This window comes from Puma concolor, chromosome B1 (assembly GCF_028749965.1).
Source record: "Puma concolor isolate L17-30 chromosome B1, mPumCon1.1.hap2, whole genome shotgun sequence".
NCBI lineage: Eukaryota > Metazoa > Chordata > Mammalia > Carnivora > Felidae > Puma > Puma concolor.
This window is the reverse complement of record NC_141670.1, coordinates 151,683,202-151,703,909: the sequence shown is the minus strand read 5'-3', so window position 1 is coordinate 151,703,909 and position 20,708 is coordinate 151,683,202. Positions and strand designations below refer to the sequence as shown.

Here is a 20,708-nt window from a genome sequence, read left to right as displayed (position 1 = left end):
TAGTAAGTTGGATTTTAGACTATGGATATTGAGTGAGTCTGAGAAAAGAGTAGATATGGTCAGAGGCACGTTTGAGTTTAGATGTCTTCACTTAGTGAATGTTTTGAGATTAATTCCCAGCAACTGTTAGGGTCTAAGGATGCTCCAATAATAAGGTGTGTCTGAACCTCACAGATTTGAGTCATCTAGGTCTAAATTTCTATCATGAGTAAGTTTATGCATCCTACTATCCACTGGCAGTTTATTACCCTCATGTTAGCACTATCCTTTAGTCACATCAGTGAAGAATTTTCTAGAAGTTGTTTAAATTCATTTTATTTATGCTACTCACTGTTATTGATCATTATTTTTGTGTATGTCTATCTCCAACATTAGAATGTAGGCTCACTTAAAGTATAGGCAGTGTTTAATTACCTTCTGTGATAATACTGTGCTCATAGTAGATACTCAATAATTGTTTTGAAAGAATTAGTTAATGGCATAAGGCAGTCTCAGATCAGCCATGAGCCTGCTGATCAGCTTATATGATGTAATGTGCAAATTTCCTACAGCAATTAATTTTGCTAACACTTAACATGTTTGCATTAGTGTATCTAATCCTATCAATAAGGCTAAGACACAGATAATAGTATCTTCCTAATTTAGGAAAAAAAAAAAGGCTTATAAAGGTTCAGTAAATTTCTCAAGTTTTCATAGCTAGGATTTAAATTAAACACTCTTACATATAGATCATTGTTCTTTACCATGATGGCACACTATTACCTGAAAGAGAAAAATAGTATTAAATTAGCCAGCTGAAGGAGGAAAAAAAATGTTTTTGCTATCATGAATAGGAAGAAAAGGCTCATTAATTTTTTTCCACATGCAATTATTTCTAGCATAATCCAATCATGTTCAGTCCAGGGTGGAGTCCTGTATCTGTCTCTCCTAGTTGTTCCCAGGTGGGTAGATAAGCTATAGCCTTACCTTCTGAAGCAGTGAGCTGCTGTCAAGATCCACATATTACTGATCAGGATGCCTCCGCAGTGGTGAACATTATTCGTCTGTAGACTGACTTGCCATGGCCAGTCTCCTTCCTCAGCCTTAGTGCCTCCTAGGATCCTCTCCGCAGACAGAGTTATTAGGTCTGTACGGGCCCCACATCCTAATAAGAAAAAAGCATTAATGTGCTGGGAAGATTATGATTCATTTACATTTGGGAGATGCTGTTAGAGTCTCTCCATCTTTTACAGCTTTTCTGTCTTTTGTGTATTTGTCCTTAGAACAGGCTAGCCTTTCCAAAAGCAAGATTAATGTGTTGTTTTTTAGAGTACCTTTGTGACTACTATTGCCTATAGACTGCATTTTAGAGAATATTTCTGAACTTAATTGACATAGAGACTTCAAATTCTAGAGCAACTTTAGAGTTCTCTGAAATTCCTCATCAAAAGGGGTTAAGATAGGTTAGTGCTGGATATACCAGCTCAGGCCACAAGTTCACTAGGAAATTTCCATATAGCTTTGCTACTCCAAAGTATGATCTGTGGACCTGCAGTATGGGTATACCCTGGAAGTTTATTAAAAATGTTGACATGTTGGCACTGTGTAGAATAACTTATGGGTCTATCAATGAATGAATAGGGTCAAGAGAATGTGTGTGTGTGTGTGTGTGTGTGTGTGTGTGTGTGTGTATGTGTGTATACACACACACAAAGGGATGTATACATATATATTTGTATATACATACATGTATACAGAGATATTATTCAGCCTTGAAAAGGAAGGAAATCCTGTTGTTTGCAAGAACATGGATGAACCTGGAGGGTATCATGCTAAGTAAAATAATCCAGACAAAAACAAATCCAGACAAAAACGGCCTGATACCATTTATATGTGGAATCTTAAAAAAAAAAAAAAAAAAAAGTCAAACTCCTAGAAAGAAAGAATAGAAAGTAGTTTCCAGGGGCTTGGAGGGTGGGGGAAATGTGGAGAATTTGATAAAAAGGGACAAACTTTCAGCTGTAAGATGAATAAGTTCTGCTGAGGATCTAGTGCAAAACATAATGATTATAGTTGATAACATTATTGTATAATTGAAATTTGCTAGGAGTGTAGAACTTAAACGTTCTCACCAAAAAAAGGGTGGGAGTAAATATGTGAGGTGATGAATATGTTAACTAGATGGGAGAATCTTTTCATAATGCATATGTATAACAAATCATAATGTTGTATACTTTAAATATCTTACAATTTTGTCAATTATACCTCAAAGCTGAAAAAACTTGACTCTAAGACCCACACCAGGAAAAAAAATCAGAAGCTGCATTCCCCCTCTCCCCAAATTTATTGTGGAGTAATTGACAAATATAATTGTATATATTTAAAGTGTACAGTGTGATGAGTTGATATCCATATATATTGTTGATTACCAAGATCAAGATAACCAACACCTCCATCACATTACATAGTTAACTCTTCTTGTGTGTATGGTGAGAGTGCTTGAGATCTACTTAGCAACTTCCAAGCGTACAATACCATATTATTAACCGTAGTCACCATGCTGCATGTCAGATCCTCAGAACTTATTAGAAGCTACATTCTTATGAGTGATTCATGTCCACATTGAAGTTGGAGGAAAACTGCTTTCATCAAGAAATCTCCATAGTGGTAATCCAGCTCATCGTGGAAGTTCCAGTCTACCTCTGTAACTGACTCTATATTACCAAATGTGCCATTTTTCAAGGGCATATTTCACAGAATATTCTTGAGGGTAACTGAGGGTTTCTAAGCATCTAGATGAGGTTTATTTAAGTGCCTTAAAGGAGAAAGCCCATGAACACTCCAATGGCCAAAGCTGAAATGATCATTCAAGCCCTCTTCATCCTCATTCCCATGATTTATTTCCTTTTGTTTAGTCTATTACTAAGAAATAAGAAGTAAATCATCAGCAACAACTTCTATTGCTCTAAAGTAGTGACACTACTTCAATAGGACATCCATCCAAACGCATTTTTTTTTCTTACAGACCTCTAGACTTTCATTAAGAATATACAAAGAACGGGGCACCTGGTTGGCTCAGTCAGTTAAGGGTCTGATTCTAGATTTCTGCTGAGGTCATGCTCTCATGGTTCTGAGATTGAGCCCTGTGTCCAGCTGGGCCCTGACAGTGTGGAGCCTGCTTGGAATTGTCTCTCTCCCCTGCCCCCCTCTCTCACAAAGTAAATAAATACACTTAAAAAAAAAAAGAATATACATAGAACATAAGTTCCTCTGCTTCATCCTTCAACCAAATTCCCTAGTAAATTACTTAAGCACATTTTCATTAAAAATAAGCATGAATTAAATATAAAATGAAGTTGAAAAAGGTACCATTACCTTGTAACATCACTTAAGTATCTGAGATAGGCCAGCTATTGAGGTATATTGAACTAATTTCTAACTATATTTCATCAGCCAGAGAAGTAAACAGCTGTTTTCTAGGGATTATATTTCTGCTATCCTAGCCTAAGAGTATACAGAATGACATTGGAAAGTAGTGACTTTTCCTTAAGATTTGAGACCTAATACTAACATCACTTTTTATAATTTTTTTTTTTTTTTTTTTTTTACTATACTTTTCGATTAACCTAAATCCACAACAAAGCAAGCTATTCTGGTCATTAGGAGAAGCCATATAAATGGTGTCACCAAACATAGTTTATAAGTCTAAGGGAGTGCCACCATAGAACTGGGGCAGGAAAAGCTTCCCAAAGCTGCAAAAAAACTTTTCCTGAGGCCAGACTTGACACAGAATGCCATTGCTGCCAGCACCTTCCTCTAAAAGGAGGGGAAAACCTACACATCACTGGCCGTTGGAATCAGCAATGTCTTATCTCAGACCACAGGAGTGAAGTAAGAATAAAAATAACACCTCAATAGAAACTACCTTGACAAAGAGTGCAAATACTTGAATGTTTACTATTTATATTTTGGAAACCATTTTTATAAGGTAATTTAGAAACTTACCTTGAGTGAACATATCCACTGTATCCTGGTCAGTAATTGCTGGTGTTAAAAAAAAAAGTGAGAGTAAGATGAATACAATAAGGACTGTATATTATTACATGTAGTCTTAATTTCTTAAATGTAGTCTTCAGACAACCACCATCAGAATCACTTAGGGCCTGATAAGATACATACAGATTTCTAGGCTTCATCTCAGATCTGCTGAAAGAATCTCTGAGTCATAAGTCCTAGAAATGTGTGTTTACAGTCTTCCCCCAATTTATTGTTATCTATACTTAAGTTTGTGCTTTTTTCTCATCAAACACTAAGAGATACTTAAAAGATATTTAAAAGATATTCCTGCTTTCAATTCACTCAGTTTAGTTGGGAAAAGAGAAACATAAGCAAGTTGTTGAGATATGATGTGATAAGTCGTATAAGAGAAGTTAAGTTTTCATTTACCTGAATATATATGTAGGTATATATTGATACGTCTGTATTACTCAACTGATACAATTCTTAGTGCTGAGGTGTAACAGTGAGAAAAATACAGGAGGTCTGCCCTCACATGACTTACAGTTTAGAAATTATTTAAAAAAAATCATTCAAATAAATTTAAGTATGAAGTAGAGAGGAGAAAGGAGAGGGTGGTCATGCGACTTGAGATATTCACCAAGTTATCATGGTGAGAAAAACATATGAGCTGTATTCTGAAGACATGAAAGGAATTTTCTAGGTAGACAAGCAGTGAAAGTGTATTCCAGGTGGACGGTGTAGTGGGCACAAGTGCGTGGAGATGTATGATGTTTGTGGAACAATGAAGTCAGTAGAGCTAGGAGTGAAAGTGTGACGTGGGAAAATGGGAGGAGGGCGCAGACAGAAAACTATGTTGATAGTAGATAGTGAAGATCTGTCTATTCTAGTTTAAGGTCTGCACATGCTACAGCCCTCTCAAACTCAAGGTCACCAAATTTTACCCCAGATTTGCTACTTTTGTTATATTTCCTCCTTTAGGAAATGATTCCACTTCTACCAGTGGCTAGAATTCTGAAACAGTCTCCAGTTCCCTCCCTTCCTGTCATTTTCACAGTTCCCTCCCTTCCTGTCATTTTCACATTTTATTTGCTTTCAGATTTTGTATCTTCTAGCCTCTAACTATCCTTTGAATCAGGCCTATCCTCCCCATCCCTTTGGCTACTACTTTAGTTCACGCTTTCATCATTTAACATCTGTACTATTCTTTTTTTAATGTTTATTTATGAGACAGAGACAGAGCATGAATGGGGGAGGGGCAGAGAGAGAGGGAGACACAGAATCGGAAACAGGCTCCAGGCTCTGAGCCATCAGCCCAGAGCCCGACACGGGGCTCGAACTCACGGACCGCGAGATCCTGACCTGAGCTGAAGTCAGACGCTTAACCGACTGCGCCACCCAGGCGCCCCTAACATCTGTGCTATTATAACAACCTTCAGTCTGCGTTCGCTGCCTCCACCTTTGCACTTTTCAATGTGTCTGCCTTCACTTTACCAGGCTGTTTTTTTTTCCCCTAAAAATCTATGTCCGATCATATCCTTCCTTGCTTGAAAGCTTCTAATGAGAAACCAGTTTCTTTTTTCCTATAAAAGATATCTAACCTTCTCAGACAAGTTTTCATGATTTCTAAAATCAATTTTTGTAAACTTATTTCCTGCCAGAACTTTCACAGGGTTTGGGTATCATATCTGCTTTGTGTCAGGGGAGTCCAAATATCCTTTTGGATGCCAGGAATAAAAAAAAAAACTGACCACTCCTTTTTATTCTTTGAATGAGAGAGACTTGAGTTCAAATCCTGCCTCCCCTACATGAAGATTGCAGGACTCTGGGCAATTGTCCATCGTTTCTGAGTGGGAACAATAAAAGTAGAGTCTATGGTTGTGGGGATTAAACAAATTGTAATGGATGAGCATCAGCCAGCCAGTCCGAAGGATGTAATAAACCGTGGAGCTAGAGCAGTGTCTTGGAAGTCCCTAAGCATTAACTCTTCAATTGCAGGGAGATGAACTGAGAGTCTGGGGGTAGGGATGGGAGGATTTGAAGAGGCTGGGGAGACATCTTTGTGGGCTTGGTACAGTGGTGGTTTACCGATAGATAGGAAAGCATTTCAATATTGTAACACTTAGTACAGCTATAACAGACACATACTAATTGAATACCAGTCCAGTGTGGGGGCTACCAAAATCCTTTAATCCTGAGCTTATATTAAGGGAATCATGGTTTATTAATAGTGCATGACAAAGTTGGAGGGGTGTCCTTAAATTCTATGTACATATCAAATCTTTTTTTTCAGTCATGCAAGAAATATTAATGGAGCATCTATTATGTAGTAGATGATAGTAGAAGCACACTGGGATGAACAAGAAAGACTTGTTCTTGCCTTTAGGAAACTTACAGAGTAGGATGAAGACAATCAACAGAAATATCACACAAATAATTTTGTAGTTTTGATTGTGATAAATGTTATGAAGGAAAATGGAGTCCATGATACAGGTAAATAATTGAGTAATAGAAGTTAGAAAAGGCTTACATTAGAAACCAGTGACCCAGATGAGACCTGATGGATGTAAAGGGATGAACTAGAGAGTATTGTAAGAAACTGAAACAATGTATACAAAGGCCCTGAGTCAGGAGAAGAGTTTGGCAGGTGGAGGAAATGAAAATGTGGCCAGATTATGGTGAATAAGGAAGAGTGGTATAATAAGTAGGTGAAGGGGTAAGTTTGAACCAGATCATGCAGGGCTTTAAATGAGATGGTCATATCATTTATTGTCCAAACCAAAATACTTAGGGATTAATATTAATAATGGTTCTTGGACAAATATGAACTGGGACTGTCCTGGGTAAGCCTGGGTATCCCAGTTACAGGTCTTTTTTTTGTTTGCTTGTTTTGTGTTTCTGTGGGAAGTCATGGGAAGCTTTTAAATAATGATGAGATTATGTTTTAAAATATAAAACATAACTTGATCAGTATGTGGACAATAGTTTGGAAGGGGCCAACACTATATAAAACGGGTAGTATGGAGGCTAGTGCAAATAGTTCAAGATAGAAATGATGTGGGCTTGGACCAGAGTGGTAGCAATTGGGATGGGAAAAAATGAAAATAGATTCAAGACAAGAAGAGGTACAGATATTTTCAGAGAGGAGTTAGGGATGTTGCTAAATCTTCTAATTTTCTTCTTTATTCTAGGAGTATTAATCACACACCTCCCGATTGAATGCTGGGTTCTGGGTGAGGTGGATTGTTAATTCAATTGTTCTCTGACCTTGAGCAGCTATTTACCATTCCTATAGCACACCTACAGATTGAAGATCTGACAGTAATGTCTCTCCTGTTGAGAGATAAGGAGTGTTGAGAGGGAAAAGTAATAAAGAATGTTTAGCAAATAAAATTTATTATATGAATGCTAAATGATTCTTTAAATTTTAGAATGTTTTATATTAGAGAACTATGTATTATGTCTAGCTTTATAATATATAGTTTTCATAAAGTTTAATTCCAAAGAAAGAAAAGTCAGTCTCATTAAATTAAAATATGAATTAAAACTGGTTTAGTTGATATGTTGGGATAAAATGGTATATAAAAATGGTACTTGCATGTTATCTCAGTTGAAGGGTTTATTTCCAAGTTTCCAGAGTTATTCAGCATGTGGTGTAAAACAGACTCAATTCTCCTTTTCATTGATGCTCCATTGTTGTTTCTAGTGAATTTAAATTTCATGACAACATCTGCTATCACACCATTACCCTCTTGCCTGAAAACCATAAATATATTAAAAAATAGATAATTATAATTTTCAGTTGTTCTGTTTATATACTCTTATTGATTAAACATTAAAAAGATTCATTTGGGCAATTCAACTTTAGAATTTAACTGGTCACGTAACAGTGTTTGCATACTTAATGATCTATCACACAATGCTGTTCCACAAATATTTGATTTTGATGCATAGTATGTTGTATCCACTATTTGGTATAGCTTGCTTTGAAGTCAGAATGCCAGAATTTGAATAATACTAGCTCTGCCATTTATGGTTTGACTTTGGTAAGTTATTTGTTTCTTAATCTTTCTGTATTTAAGTCTCCTCACATCAAAATGGGTTGTTATGAAGATTATGTCCATTAATATATGCAAAACTTTTGGGAAGAGTGAATAGTATACAGTACATATTAGCTTTTATTAGACTTCACATATCTTAAAAAATAAAACAAAACACCCTTATCTCATTAAACAAACCTGTAAGGAGAGAGGTTCCAAATTTATGTGACTTAAAGCCTCAGGTTAATTTTCTATTACCTAAACCCATTAATGTGGCTACAAAAGCAAAATTTAACTTTTGTAGTCATATGTTAAAATTTTACCTCTGTTATCAGCTAACCGCAGATAGTTCTCACAGTGAGCCTTAATAATTTGACTGAAGGCTATAATTATCAAACATTGATATAATTTCCACTTCTTTCTGTGTAAATTACCATGTAAATCATTTCCTTCACCTAACATTGGCCATCTTCTCTCCTGAAAAGGTGCTTTAGACAAATTTGTCTCTCATATTCATTCTAGGCCTCCTCCTCTCCTCTCAATAGTCATTTCTGCTGTAATATTTATTCCAGATATTAATTTAATATTTACTTAGCAATATTAAATAGGTACCTTCTTGCACTAGGCACTGTTCTTGGTTTCAGAAATTAGCTGTGACCAAGATTCACAGTTGCTATTCTCATGGATTTTGCAGTTTAGATGGAGGAGCAGACACTGAAGAAATAATTTATATCCATTTCTAACATCTCAAAAGCCCAAATAATTAAAAAAAAACCTTCTCCATATAAAATAACCAGAAGTGTTTGATAAAATACAATACATTTCATTTGGAATGCAAAGCTAAAGTCACATTAAAGGAAGGGAAATCTTGGAAAGCCAAAAATAAGGAAAATGAATATTATGTGATAAGCACTAGAGTATCCAACAGGCTTGACTTTTAGCATTTACATAGTTGCTGGAGAGGACTCTTTGGGCTAGTGCTAAATAGGGAGATGAACATTAGGTTTCTAAATAAGACCAGGATTCTCAAAGAACTAAACCCTCAATGAAAGCATGGATTGGAAAGAAAAAAACGCGCTCATCATGTCATTAAAAAAAAAAAAAAAAAAAAGAAAAGAAAAAAGGTCTGTAGGTCTATGGGTCTTAGGGTTCCAGGTCTAGACAGAAAAAAGAAGATTCTTCTGATAATTTATGATCAAGAGCCTAGCTACCTGAAAGTTTTGGATTTATAGTACCACCACCTTCATGGTTCCAGAAACTTTAAGAAATTAACAAACCGACAAACAAAAAAGGTCCATATGCTGCTGATCCTCCTGGAGTAACAAATGCTCTGTAATATTGAATGTTAAATCCAGGCTGCATAGTGTCTTACTTATGAAGTGGGATTAAATATCAGCATACAATCCCAATGGCAAACAACATATCATGAGCTAGATTCAGCAGAAAAAGGAGAGCATCCTCAAAAGCGTCACATAATAAAATTAACAGATAACTATACTTGAAATGACTAATGACATAAAAGGGGAATTATAAATATGAGAAAAGTATAGGACTTTATCAAAACAGACCAGACAGGTTCACAAAAGAAACAAACAGAGCTTGCAGACAGGAATACATAATCATAACTTTTCCCTGAAAGTAAAAACTCAATGGGTGGGTTACATAGAATATGACAAAGCTGAAGAGAAATTAGTGAACTGAAAGATGAACATAAAGACATCACACAAAACGTAACAGATAAAGAGATGAAACAGATCAAATAGAGGCTAAGAGACTAGAGAAGGCTCAGTGTTTACCTAATGCAAAACTAAAGAATAACAAAAACAAAGGAGCAGCAGTATTACAAGAGATGATGAGAATTATCCAGAATTGATGAAGGCATGAAGGCTTAGATCACAATGAATCTGAGGCATACTAAATAAAAAAAACCCCACACATACAAATACATCATTAAAAAACTGTGAACTCCACAGACAAATGGAAGATATTCAGACAATGGAGAAGAGATTAGCTACCAAAGAACATTTTGACTGAAGGACAGTTTCTTTAATAGCAATGAAAAAGGTGATATATAATTGTATATATACACTGAGAGCACAATAGCACTGAGACACAATAGCTATTAATTTGGAATTTTATATCCATACTAAAGTCTTATTCAAGAATGAAGATAAAATAGGACTTTTTGTAGACCAAAGAAAAATTAAAAAGATACTTTACAGATCATTTACTCTTGTGAAAATTTATTTTATTTTAGAAAGAGAGCATGAACAGGGGAGAGGGGCAGAGGGAGAGAGAGAATTTTAAGCAGACTCCATGCTTGGCATGGAACCCAAAGCAGGACTCGATCTCATGACTGTGAGATCATGACATGAGCCGAAATTAAGAGTTGGACGCTTAACCAACTGAGCCACCCAGATGCCCTGACTCTTGTGAAAATTTATAAATGAAGTACTTCAGTAAGAAAGAGATTGAACGTAGGAGAGTTGAGGTACAGTAAGAAATAGGGAACAGAGAAAGTGACAAACTGGTAATCTATCATTACAATGACTGATTTGGTGTCATTATAAATAAGGTGGCGCTAAAACATCATTCATAATAACATGAATAAGAGTTCCAAGTAGAAGGGTAATGGATTAAGCCAACTCTCCTTATTTAAATTTTAAGGATAATCACTAAAATAAGGCAAAGATGATTAGAATGCATTAGAAAATATTATCTAACTTTCTGTTTTAGGAGAAATGTCTAACCTATAAGAATATGTAAATAATAAAAATAAAAGGATAGATAAATATATTGAAAAATGATAGCCACAAGAATGTCAATGTAGCTATAATGGTATCAGACACAAGAGATTTTTTTTTTTTTTAATTTTTTTTTCAACGTTTAATTATTTTTGGGACAGAGAGAGACAGAGCATGAACGGGGGAGGGGCAGAGAGAGAGGAGATACAGAATCGGAAACAGGCTCCAGGCTCCGAGCCATCAGCCCGGAGCCCGACGCGGGGCTCGAACTCACGGACCGCGAGATCGTGACCTGGCTGAAGTCGGCCGCTTAACCGACTGCGCCACCCAGGCGCCCCAGACACAAGAGATTTTAAGACTGAGGTGCTTGGGTGGCTCAGTTGGTTGAGTGATCGACTTCAGCTCAGGTCATGATCTCATGCTTTGTGAGCCCTAAAGTTTGAGCCCTATATCGGACTCGCTGCTGTCAGTACCGAATCTGCTTTGGATCCTCTGTCTCTCTCTCTCTCTCTGCCCCTCCCCACCTTGCACACTTTTTCTCTCTCATCAAAAATAAATACACATTACAAAAAGATATCTTAAGATTAAAAAAATTAATTAGGGATAAAAAAGATTAATATCTTGATAGAACTAATTCCTGAGGAAGATATACCAATTCCAAACATATAGGTACTTGACACTATGTCCTCAAAATATATTGCATAAGGAGAAATAGATAAATCTATAGTGGTAGATTTTATTTGAATGACAAGTATTAAGCTTAATAGGAAGGAACAGAATTAATGACCAGAAATTGATTCTTTGACATATGTAAACAATTTATTGCAGAAGTGGTATCACAAATGGAAGGAAAATGACTCATATGTAAAGATTTAAATCTATTTCTCATATCATATACAAAGTGTCTAAATATGAGCAAAAATGTTTACAACTTACGAGAAAATATGAATGTCTTTACATACATGAGTAGAAAGAATTTCTTAAATAAGACTATTTGCAACTGACTTTTCACAATAAAAGATGCCATAAGGTTTGAAGATATGCTATGGACAGGAAGAATATATTTGCAACACAGAAAGTGACAAATGATTGCTACCTACTATAAATACAGAATTCCTACAAGTCAACAAGAAAAGACTAACAAAAGTAGAAGAACCAATTCAAAGAAGAGGTATCTTTAGTGAATGACAAACTTTGAATAAGATACCCAAACAGGACCATGTGTTTTACACTAATTTATTTGATCTTTATAACAACTCTACCAAAGAGGCATGTACCCTCCTCTTGTGAACTGTAACAAACTATCTTTTTAAGGGTAATCCTTTCCTGATTTTTTTTGACTTACCGTACCTCAAGCTTTATATTTACACACTGTGTTTAAAACTGAAGGGAAAGGGGGAAAAGTGTGTGCACATTTCCAGCAGAGAGAATAGCTTATATGAAGGTCTTGAGGTTAGGGCCAGTGAAGAACTGAAGGAAGTCTAGTTGGATGATAGTGAAAGATAAGCCCAGGAGAGGCCAATGGAAGGATGGAAGGATTTTAACCAGGGGAGTAATATGTTTAGAATTTTGTTTCAAAAAGTCTTTCTGACTGCTTTGTAGAATGTGGAGTGGAGCAAGACTGGAGGAAAGGAGACTCATTAGGAGGCTGTTCATAGTCCAGGAGAGAGATGGTTGAGGGCACTGTTTGAAGAAAAGTTACGGATCTTAGGGATATTTAGAAAATAGAACTGAAAGATTAGATGATTGGATGTATGGGTTGAGGGAGAGGAGGAATTAAAGATGACTTACATATTTCTTGAGCAACTAGGTTGAAAGTGACACCTCAATTAATTTGAGGTAACATTTGGTGGGAGAGAGATGATAGGTTCAGGTCTGGATTTAGTAAGTTGAGTTGTCTGTGAGACACCTGTGTGATGACATTAAGGAGATGGCTGTGTACATTCATGACTGGAGATTAGAAGAGAGGACTGGCCCAGAGATGCAACTTTGAGAATGATGAACATATAGGGGTAAATTAAGCCACTGAAAGTCAAGAATGTGAACTGAGAAGATGAGAGGCTTATAGCACAGCCTAATGTCCAACATTTGAAGGACATGCAGAGAAGGAATAAGAGCTAGTGAAGAAAATTGAGGAGTGAATGGAGAGGTAAGAGGAAAATAGGGTGTGTAGGGTCATAGAAACTACAGGATGGTACTATTTTAAGAAGGATTAAAAATACAACAGTACCAAATATCACTGAGAGGTCCAAACAGAAGATGATATAATTTGCTTGGAGCTTGTGATTTGAATGTCCTTGTTGAATTTGGCAAAGGCGATTAGCATTTTGTGGTGGCATCAGAAGATTGCAGGGGATTGAGCAGTAAGTGGGAAGTAAAATACTACAGATGACTCATTCAATCCTACAAGTTTTTTTTTTTTTAATTTTTTTCAACGTTTTTTATTTATTTTTGGGACAGAGAGAGACAGACAGAGCATGAACGGGGGAGGGGCAGAGAGAGCGGGAGACACAGAATCGGAAACAGGCTCCAGGCTCTGAGCCATCAGCCCAGAGCCCGACGCGGGGCTCGAACTCACGGACCGCGAGATCGTGACCTGGCTGAAGCCGGCCGCTTAACCGACTGCGCCACCCAGGCGCCCCATCAATCCTACAAGTTTTGAAAGCCAGTGGCTAGTACAGAGATTTTCACAAGACAGTGCTAAGGCGAAAGTGTGCTGAACTGACTAAAATTGGTTTGGTAGTACTCTTCCCATGGATTCTTCCTTCCCCTCTCATTTCTCAACAAAACGTATCTGACCAGATGTTCATGCTCTGGACTTACTATTTCTATAGCAAATAAGAACTATTAATTTTCTTGTGGTGGTGGTATTTGGGAAACACCTCCCTTTCAAAGGACTTTTGCATATTATTTGAAGGATTGGGTAATGTGGGCATTTGAGGCATTTGTGGTAAGGTCAGTAAGGGTCACTATTTTAGCTGGGAGGGCCTGTCTCATCACATCACACAGATAAGTATATATTCAACTAAGGTAGGAATGTCAAATAACTAGAATGCGTGCTGCTACTCCCCTTATTGTTAATTCATGCCACACATGCTTGGATTTGACCACAAGGTCCTTTGTGTTATAGCATTCCAGGCAGATACAAACCAAAAAGCTTGATGTTGGTCGTAGTGTTCTGATCTTGGCTGAATATGCCCAGGACCACAGAATTGCACAACTCCAAGGGGGCACTGTTTACATAGACTGTATTGTGAATGGTATCCACTGGATTTATACAGTAGGATCGCCTTGTTACTGTACCCTCACCCAACTCTCTTTAACCTTTCTTTTTTTTCTACCATGTATTCAAGTGATATGCTTACTTACATTAGTAATAGATCAAAATGTGGCATGTTTTGTTTTTATTTATTTGCATTGTTTTTTAAGCTGCCCATAATACTACTTTCATAATATTGCAACAAATTGTGTGAATGTCTCATTATCTATGCTGTGAACAAAAGTCAAATGGGCCATATTGCTTAATATAAGCTTAATATATTACTAGTAATATTACTATTTAATAAACATTAACGCTTTAATGTTTATTTTTGAGAGAGAGAGAGAGAGCGCGTGCATACACTGGGGAGGGGCAGAGAGAGGGAGACACAGAATCCGAAGCAGGCTCCAGGCTCCGACCTGTCAGCACAGAGCCTGACATGGGGCTCGAACCCACGAACCATGAGATCATGACCTGAGCTGAAGTCTGACACTTAACCAACTGAGCCACCCAGGTGCCCCTAAGCTTATATATATTTTTATATAGTTCCACTTACCTCAGTTTGACAACATGAGCTCTGATGAATTGATTTCTTAAATTTGATTCTTGGAATGTTTTAGTAATCTATAGAAAGAAAGGAGAAAATGTTTTTATGCTTCCAGTTGTTCTCCTTCCTCCCAACCTTGCAACACAGGACTTAAGTTAATGAGGAATAGGGACTGGAGTTTTCAGTTCAGTTCAGTTCAGTTCAAATTTCAATGAAATTTTAGTTCATCTCAACACATAGGATTGATTTAATCTGGGGAAACAGCCTTTTGATGCAGTGCCTATTTCTTCACTTATGATACAAACATGATAATGGATAGGATGCATCTTCACTAGAAGGCATCTAAACATCAGATGTTGTACTCAGTGTGATTTGGTGGCTCTTCCCAAGGGTGTTGGACAAAAATCAAGTAAACAATGAAAAACAGAGTACTATTTTATATTTCTTCACTGGTTGAGGGTATCAGTATTATCTTTGTATTCTAGAATAGTCTAGAATTCTCATACCTCAGTAATGTTCATAGTTGATAAGAACTGAAGTAAGATGTGGATTATTTAAATTCTAACAAAGTGAATCATTAAATTTGTTAATAGACCAGCCATTAAAGTGTAAGACAATTATATATAGAATGTTTGCAGTTATCACACATTTCCATCATTAGAGAAGAAAGATCTTATTAGCTACCCATGAAGATAAATCACCTTATTTTTAGTGTCTTCTTTTTGATAGGTATGGTTTTGTTTATATTATTCATGAGCTGAATAATGGAAATAATGTTGTTTTTGTGATTTCAACCACCCTCCAGTTATCAGTTTCTTTTCTGTTTAACCAGATATGGAAAGTTCAGTTTTCAAGAAAAAGATAAAATATGTGGCAATATGATCTATTATTATAGTGGTCTCCAAAAATTTTTGATTATGCATTCCTATGGATAAAATATTTTATGCATGAGTAGCACAAACATGTATATTTATTTATAAATTATATATATGCAGTAACACTGTACTGCTAATAATATATACTATAAAACATTGACGAAATTAGAAATTAAAAAGACCAAATTAACAGAGCAAACATTTAGTCATTTTATCCCCTTTATATTTAGTAAAAATATTTTCATTGGTAATGTGGATAGAATTTATAATTTTTGAAATACTTTGTGATAAAATGATTCAAAGTTATGATTCTAAGTTTAATTTAAATACTTGGTTTGGAATGCTGAAGACATTTCCACACCATTACGTGGCTCTAAATGTATAAAGTGCCTCATTGGCAGAATTTAATAAATCATGACACAAAGTTGTCAGTCCCTCCCAACCATTGTGCAAAGGTTTTGTTGAAATTTAACACGTGACTTTCCATCTTCCCTGATTTCAATTGGTTATCCTTGCAAACCAAGTGGAATGTGTTTCATTTTATATGTTTTTTAAAGAAGTGTGTTTAGGGGCACCTGGGTGGCTCAGTCGGTTAGGCGTATGATTTCAGCTCAGGTCATGATCTCAAGGTTTGTGGGTTTGAGCCCCACCTTGGGTTCTGTGCTGACAATGCAGACCCACTTCAGATACTCTATCCCCCTCTCTCTGCCCCTTTCGTGCTTGTGCTCTCTCTCAAAAATAAATAAACATTTAAAAAACATTAAAAGAAGTATGTTCAAAATCAACCAAACATGATAGTTAATCCTTTCCCCCCAGTTTTTATGTGTGCATGTCTAAGCACTTTTATAGGTAAGATGCAACATTTTCAGTAAAACACAAGAAAATCCAAACACCTCATGATGGACCTGTTGCTAAACATATTTTCAAAGTCTTCTCTCCATGGTATGAACTTTATTTAAAAAGCGCCTAATTTCTTACACTTTGAAGAGACAGGGTATGTATGTGTGTTTGTGTGTATTAAATATCTTCTAAGAAAGATACTGTTTTTTGCTTCACTTGGTAAATTTGCTTTAGTCAGTAGCAGTGAAGTGTCAGTTCTGTTATTACCTTACTCTTCCTTTACTTGGTCATTACTGTCCTTGGCATATTAGAGTTATCTCCGAATTGTGGTTTTAAAATTTGTGTTTTGCAGGATTCTTCTCAGTTCCTTTAGTGATTTCGGGGAGACTTTGTTTAGTTTTAGAACTAGATAATAAAATCTTTAAATCCAGTTGAAACTGCACATTGTTGAAATCTACTCAGAACAAGTAAAAGTGTTACTGCCCTTCCCCTCTTCCCTCAAGATACCTTTACAAACATTGTGTGGGACCAGCTGACATAAAACCAAACAAGGTACCAATGCCAATCCATTTATTAAATAGTAACAAAACACTTCCTTCTAAAAAATACTCTTTATGAGAAGAAAACATATAGAGTGATATCCAAGTATTTGAGTATTCACAATTAATTACTGTGAATCCCTCCCTGGAATGCACAACCCCATTTTGGAGACCACTGTGAGCCTCTGACTACAATGATGTCTTTATTTTGTATCCTTAAGACTTGGCACAGGAACCAACAGATAGAATGCATCTTTTATTTATTCATTCAAAGAACATTTCATTGTCAAGTATGTTATCAAATTGGGTTTTTTTTGGCATTAAGTAATGATCAATGCTTTTTTTTTTTTTAAGCTTATTTATTTTAAGAGAGAGGGCCTGTGCATAAGCAGGGGAAGGGCAAAGAGAGGGAGAGAGAATCCCAAGCAGGCTCTGTGCTGTTAGCATAGGGTCCATCTTTGGGCTCAACCTCATGAACTATGAAATCATGACCTGAGCTGAAATCAAGAGACAGACGCTTAGCCGACTGAGCCACCCAGGCACCCCAATAATTAATGCTTGTTAAATGGATGTAACTGAAATGAATTTTACCCAGAAGCCCTGATGGTTTAAGTGATATGATAAAATTAATCTCAAATGGGTATTGTTTTCTTTCTCTTCCTATGAGCTAGTTTGTTCATGGGACTATAATTAGATATATTTTGGAAAAAGTGGCAATTGTTTGCAGAATTTATTGCATTATCACACCTGATAACAAAGGGGAGTTTCAACAGTTCAGTTGATCCCAGGTATGAATCCTGAGTGAAATCTTTTGTTTTATTGACAGAGACCCATCCCATTTAGTCAGAATGCGCTCATGGTTTTGATACATATATTTTGCAAACTGGTGCTTTCAATATTTCTAGATGGCCTTATTCATTTTTTTCACTCATTCAACAACAGTTTTTCAGTAACTTTTTTGCTGCAAACCCCTTCTATAACGCACTGGGTACAATGGTGAGAGAAAATAAACAGTCCTTGCCATTATGGAGCTTACATTTAATGGCAGCAGACAAGCACCAATCAAGTTATCATCCACATTTAAGTAAAATTACAACTGATAAGTACAGAAATACAGTAGAGGAATTTGATCCAGTCAATATTAGAGAGGTTTCTTGGAGGAAATGCTGGTGGAGTTGAGATTGTTAGGAAGAATCAAAGTTAGCTAGTTGAAGAGGAAGGAAAAAGCCTCACAAGTGAAGTGAATGGCACATGCAAAGTCCTGAGGTGGGAACACACAGGTGTGTTTCAGGAATGAAAGAAGGCCAGTGCACCTGTAGCATAGAGAGCAAGGAGGCTAGGGAGCCAGAATGGCCAGACCATGCATGTCTTGTTAGTGGTCTTTATCATAAATAATGGGAAGTTGCTGAAGTGTTTTAAACAAAAGGATAATATAATCAGATTTGCAATTTGAGAATAATTTCTTTTGCTGCCTATGGATATTTAGTTTTAGGGAAGAAATGCAAATCAGTTAATGCTATTTTAGTAGTTCAGAGTAGAGGTGATGGTTTGGATGGACATGGTGTTAGTAGGTATGAAGAGAAATGAATGGATTTGAGGGAAATAAAGAAGATAAAACCTGCAAGGTTGGTAATGGATTGGGTATTTGGAATGATAGAGGGCAGTAATTCAAAGATGAATTCCAGGGTTTGGGTTTGGAAAACTGAATAAATGTTGTTAATGGGGACAGGATTATTGGAAGGAGGCTAGGATGCTCTGGGGAAATCATGAGTTTGATTTGGGGCAGAATAAATTTAAGATTAATAAAAAAACAGCCAAGTGGAGACATTAGGCTGGCAGTGTGGTAAACAGATCTGAAGTACAGAAGAAAAGTCTGGGCTGGAGACAGAATGAGTCATTAGTGTACAAGTGTTGGTTGAAGTAACACTCATCAAAGAGAACATCTAAGGATAGAAAAAAACCAGTGTGAGAAAAGAGGAGAGCATAAGTCAAAGCCTTGGGGAATTTCAAAATTTAATGACAGTATAAAGGAAGGTGAGCCTATAGAGACAGAGAGGAGTGGCCAGAGAGGCAGGATAGGAAAAACAGATGAATGAATATATTGCATGAAAGTCATAAAATCATAGGCTTTTTGAGTTAGAATGTACTGTGAAAATTATCTGGTCCAATGACTTTATTTCACTGATGAGTAAACTGAGAGATAGAAAAGAGAGATGAATTGCCTCATAGAAGTTTCTGAGACTATTCTATTGCTCATGAAGGAAAACAATGTTGTCTGTGGGACAAGGACAATGATGATACTCATGTTACCATTGGGAAATGGTATGATACTTGGATTTGGAGTCAGGAGACCTTGGTTTGAATTCTGGTTCTACTACACTCCAGTTGAATGGCCTTTGACATGTTTCCTAAACTCACAACCTTTATTTTATGCATCTATAAAAATTATTTGTCAATCTATATGACTGTATAATACATGTGAAAGTGCTTTGTAAACTATAGATTAGCACCTTATTAGAGTATCAGTCATACAATGTTTTAAATGTTCAAAGTGGTTTTACAGAAGGATAAATAAATGAGATTATGGAAATCATACATCAGAAGAATTTCAAGTGAAATCTTTTCCTGCCAGGTGTTTAAATATATTATAAAACCACAGTACTCTCAATAGCTTGGTACTAAAAACTGAAATAATAAAATTATAAAAAGAAAATGAGGGTTAATATTTTAAAGAGCATTTAGAATGAATAAAGCCATTTTTAACATGACACAAAATGAGAAATCATAAAAGGGATTGATAATTTAGCTCTATAAACATATAAAATATATATGAAATATATAAAATACATATGAAATATATAAAAAAATTAAATGTTTAACATTAAAAAATCCCTACATCATAAATAGGATTGAGAGTCAAATCACATTATTAGAGAAATATATGCAATGTGAATGACAGGCAAACTTTAATATGCTAATAAGGATAAGTGGTATTTTTTTGTTTTTGTTTTTGTTCTTTTCGAATCCATATAGAATAGACAAATGCTCCAGAAAGAACATGGGCAAAGTCATGATCAGGCAATTGACAAATGAAGTCATAAAAATGACCTATTACTATATGAAAACAGATTAAATCTTAGTAATCAAAGAAATGAAAATCCAAATAATAGTGAGATATCACTTCTCACCTACTAAATTAGCAACAATTAAAATGATTTACAACATTGAGGGTTAATGCTGTGGGGAAATAAGCATACTTGTGCATACTTATGTGCTGCTGGTGAAAATGTAAACTGGAGCACTTCTGGAGTGCAGCCTAAAAATTAATCTTATTGTATATATAAACCACATCTTCTTTATCCATTTGTCAGTTGATGGACATTTAGGCTGTTGTTGAAAGTGCTGCTATAAACATTGGGAGTGGAGGAGGGCACTTGTTGGGGTGAGCACTAGGTGTTGTATGGAAACCAATTTGATAATAAATTATATTTAAAAAAAAACAAAAAAAAAAAAAAAAAAAACAGGTACAGTTCGGGGCGCCTGGGTGGCTCAGTCTGTTAAGCATCCGACTTCGGCTCAGGTCATGATCTCATGGTTCGTGGGTTCGAGCCCCGTGTCAGGCTCTGTGCTGACAGCTCGGAGCCTGGAGCCTGTTTCAGATTTTGTGTCTCCCTCTCTCTCTGACCCTCCCCCACTTGCACTCTGTCTCTCTCTCTGTCTCAAAAATAAATAAACATTAAAAAAATTTTAAAAAATAGGTACAGTTAAAAATAAATAAATAAAAATTAATCTTAAAAATGCAGAGACCACTATATTGATATAAGCAACTGGTTGATAAATACATGGGAGAATTGACTGAAGAATTTTA

The 20,708-nt window shown here is 36.0% G+C and overlaps 1 protein-coding gene and 1 long non-coding RNA gene across 2 annotated transcripts in view; one reads left to right on the top strand and one right to left on the bottom strand.

The window, feature by feature from the left end:
* The window catches only part of LOC147581957 (uncharacterized), a 286,206-nt gene that overhangs the window by 26,112 nt on the left and 239,386 nt on the right, over positions 1 to 20,708 (top strand). The window lies entirely within an intron of this gene.
* Positions 1 to 20,708, bottom strand: part of TMPRSS11D (transmembrane serine protease 11D) — a 38,132-nt gene that overhangs the window by 9,804 nt on the left and 7,620 nt on the right. The window contains exons 5-8 of the mRNA XM_086702839.1: positions 14,596 to 14,663; positions 7,595 to 7,752; positions 3,985 to 4,023; positions 967 to 1,144 (exon numbers count right to left, since the gene is read on the bottom strand). Coding sequence (XP_086558965.1) covers positions 967 to 1,144; positions 3,985 to 4,023; positions 7,595 to 7,752; positions 14,596 to 14,663 — 443 coding nt within the window. The remainder of the gene's footprint in view (positions 1 to 966; positions 1,145 to 3,984; positions 4,024 to 7,594; positions 7,753 to 14,595; positions 14,664 to 20,708) is intronic.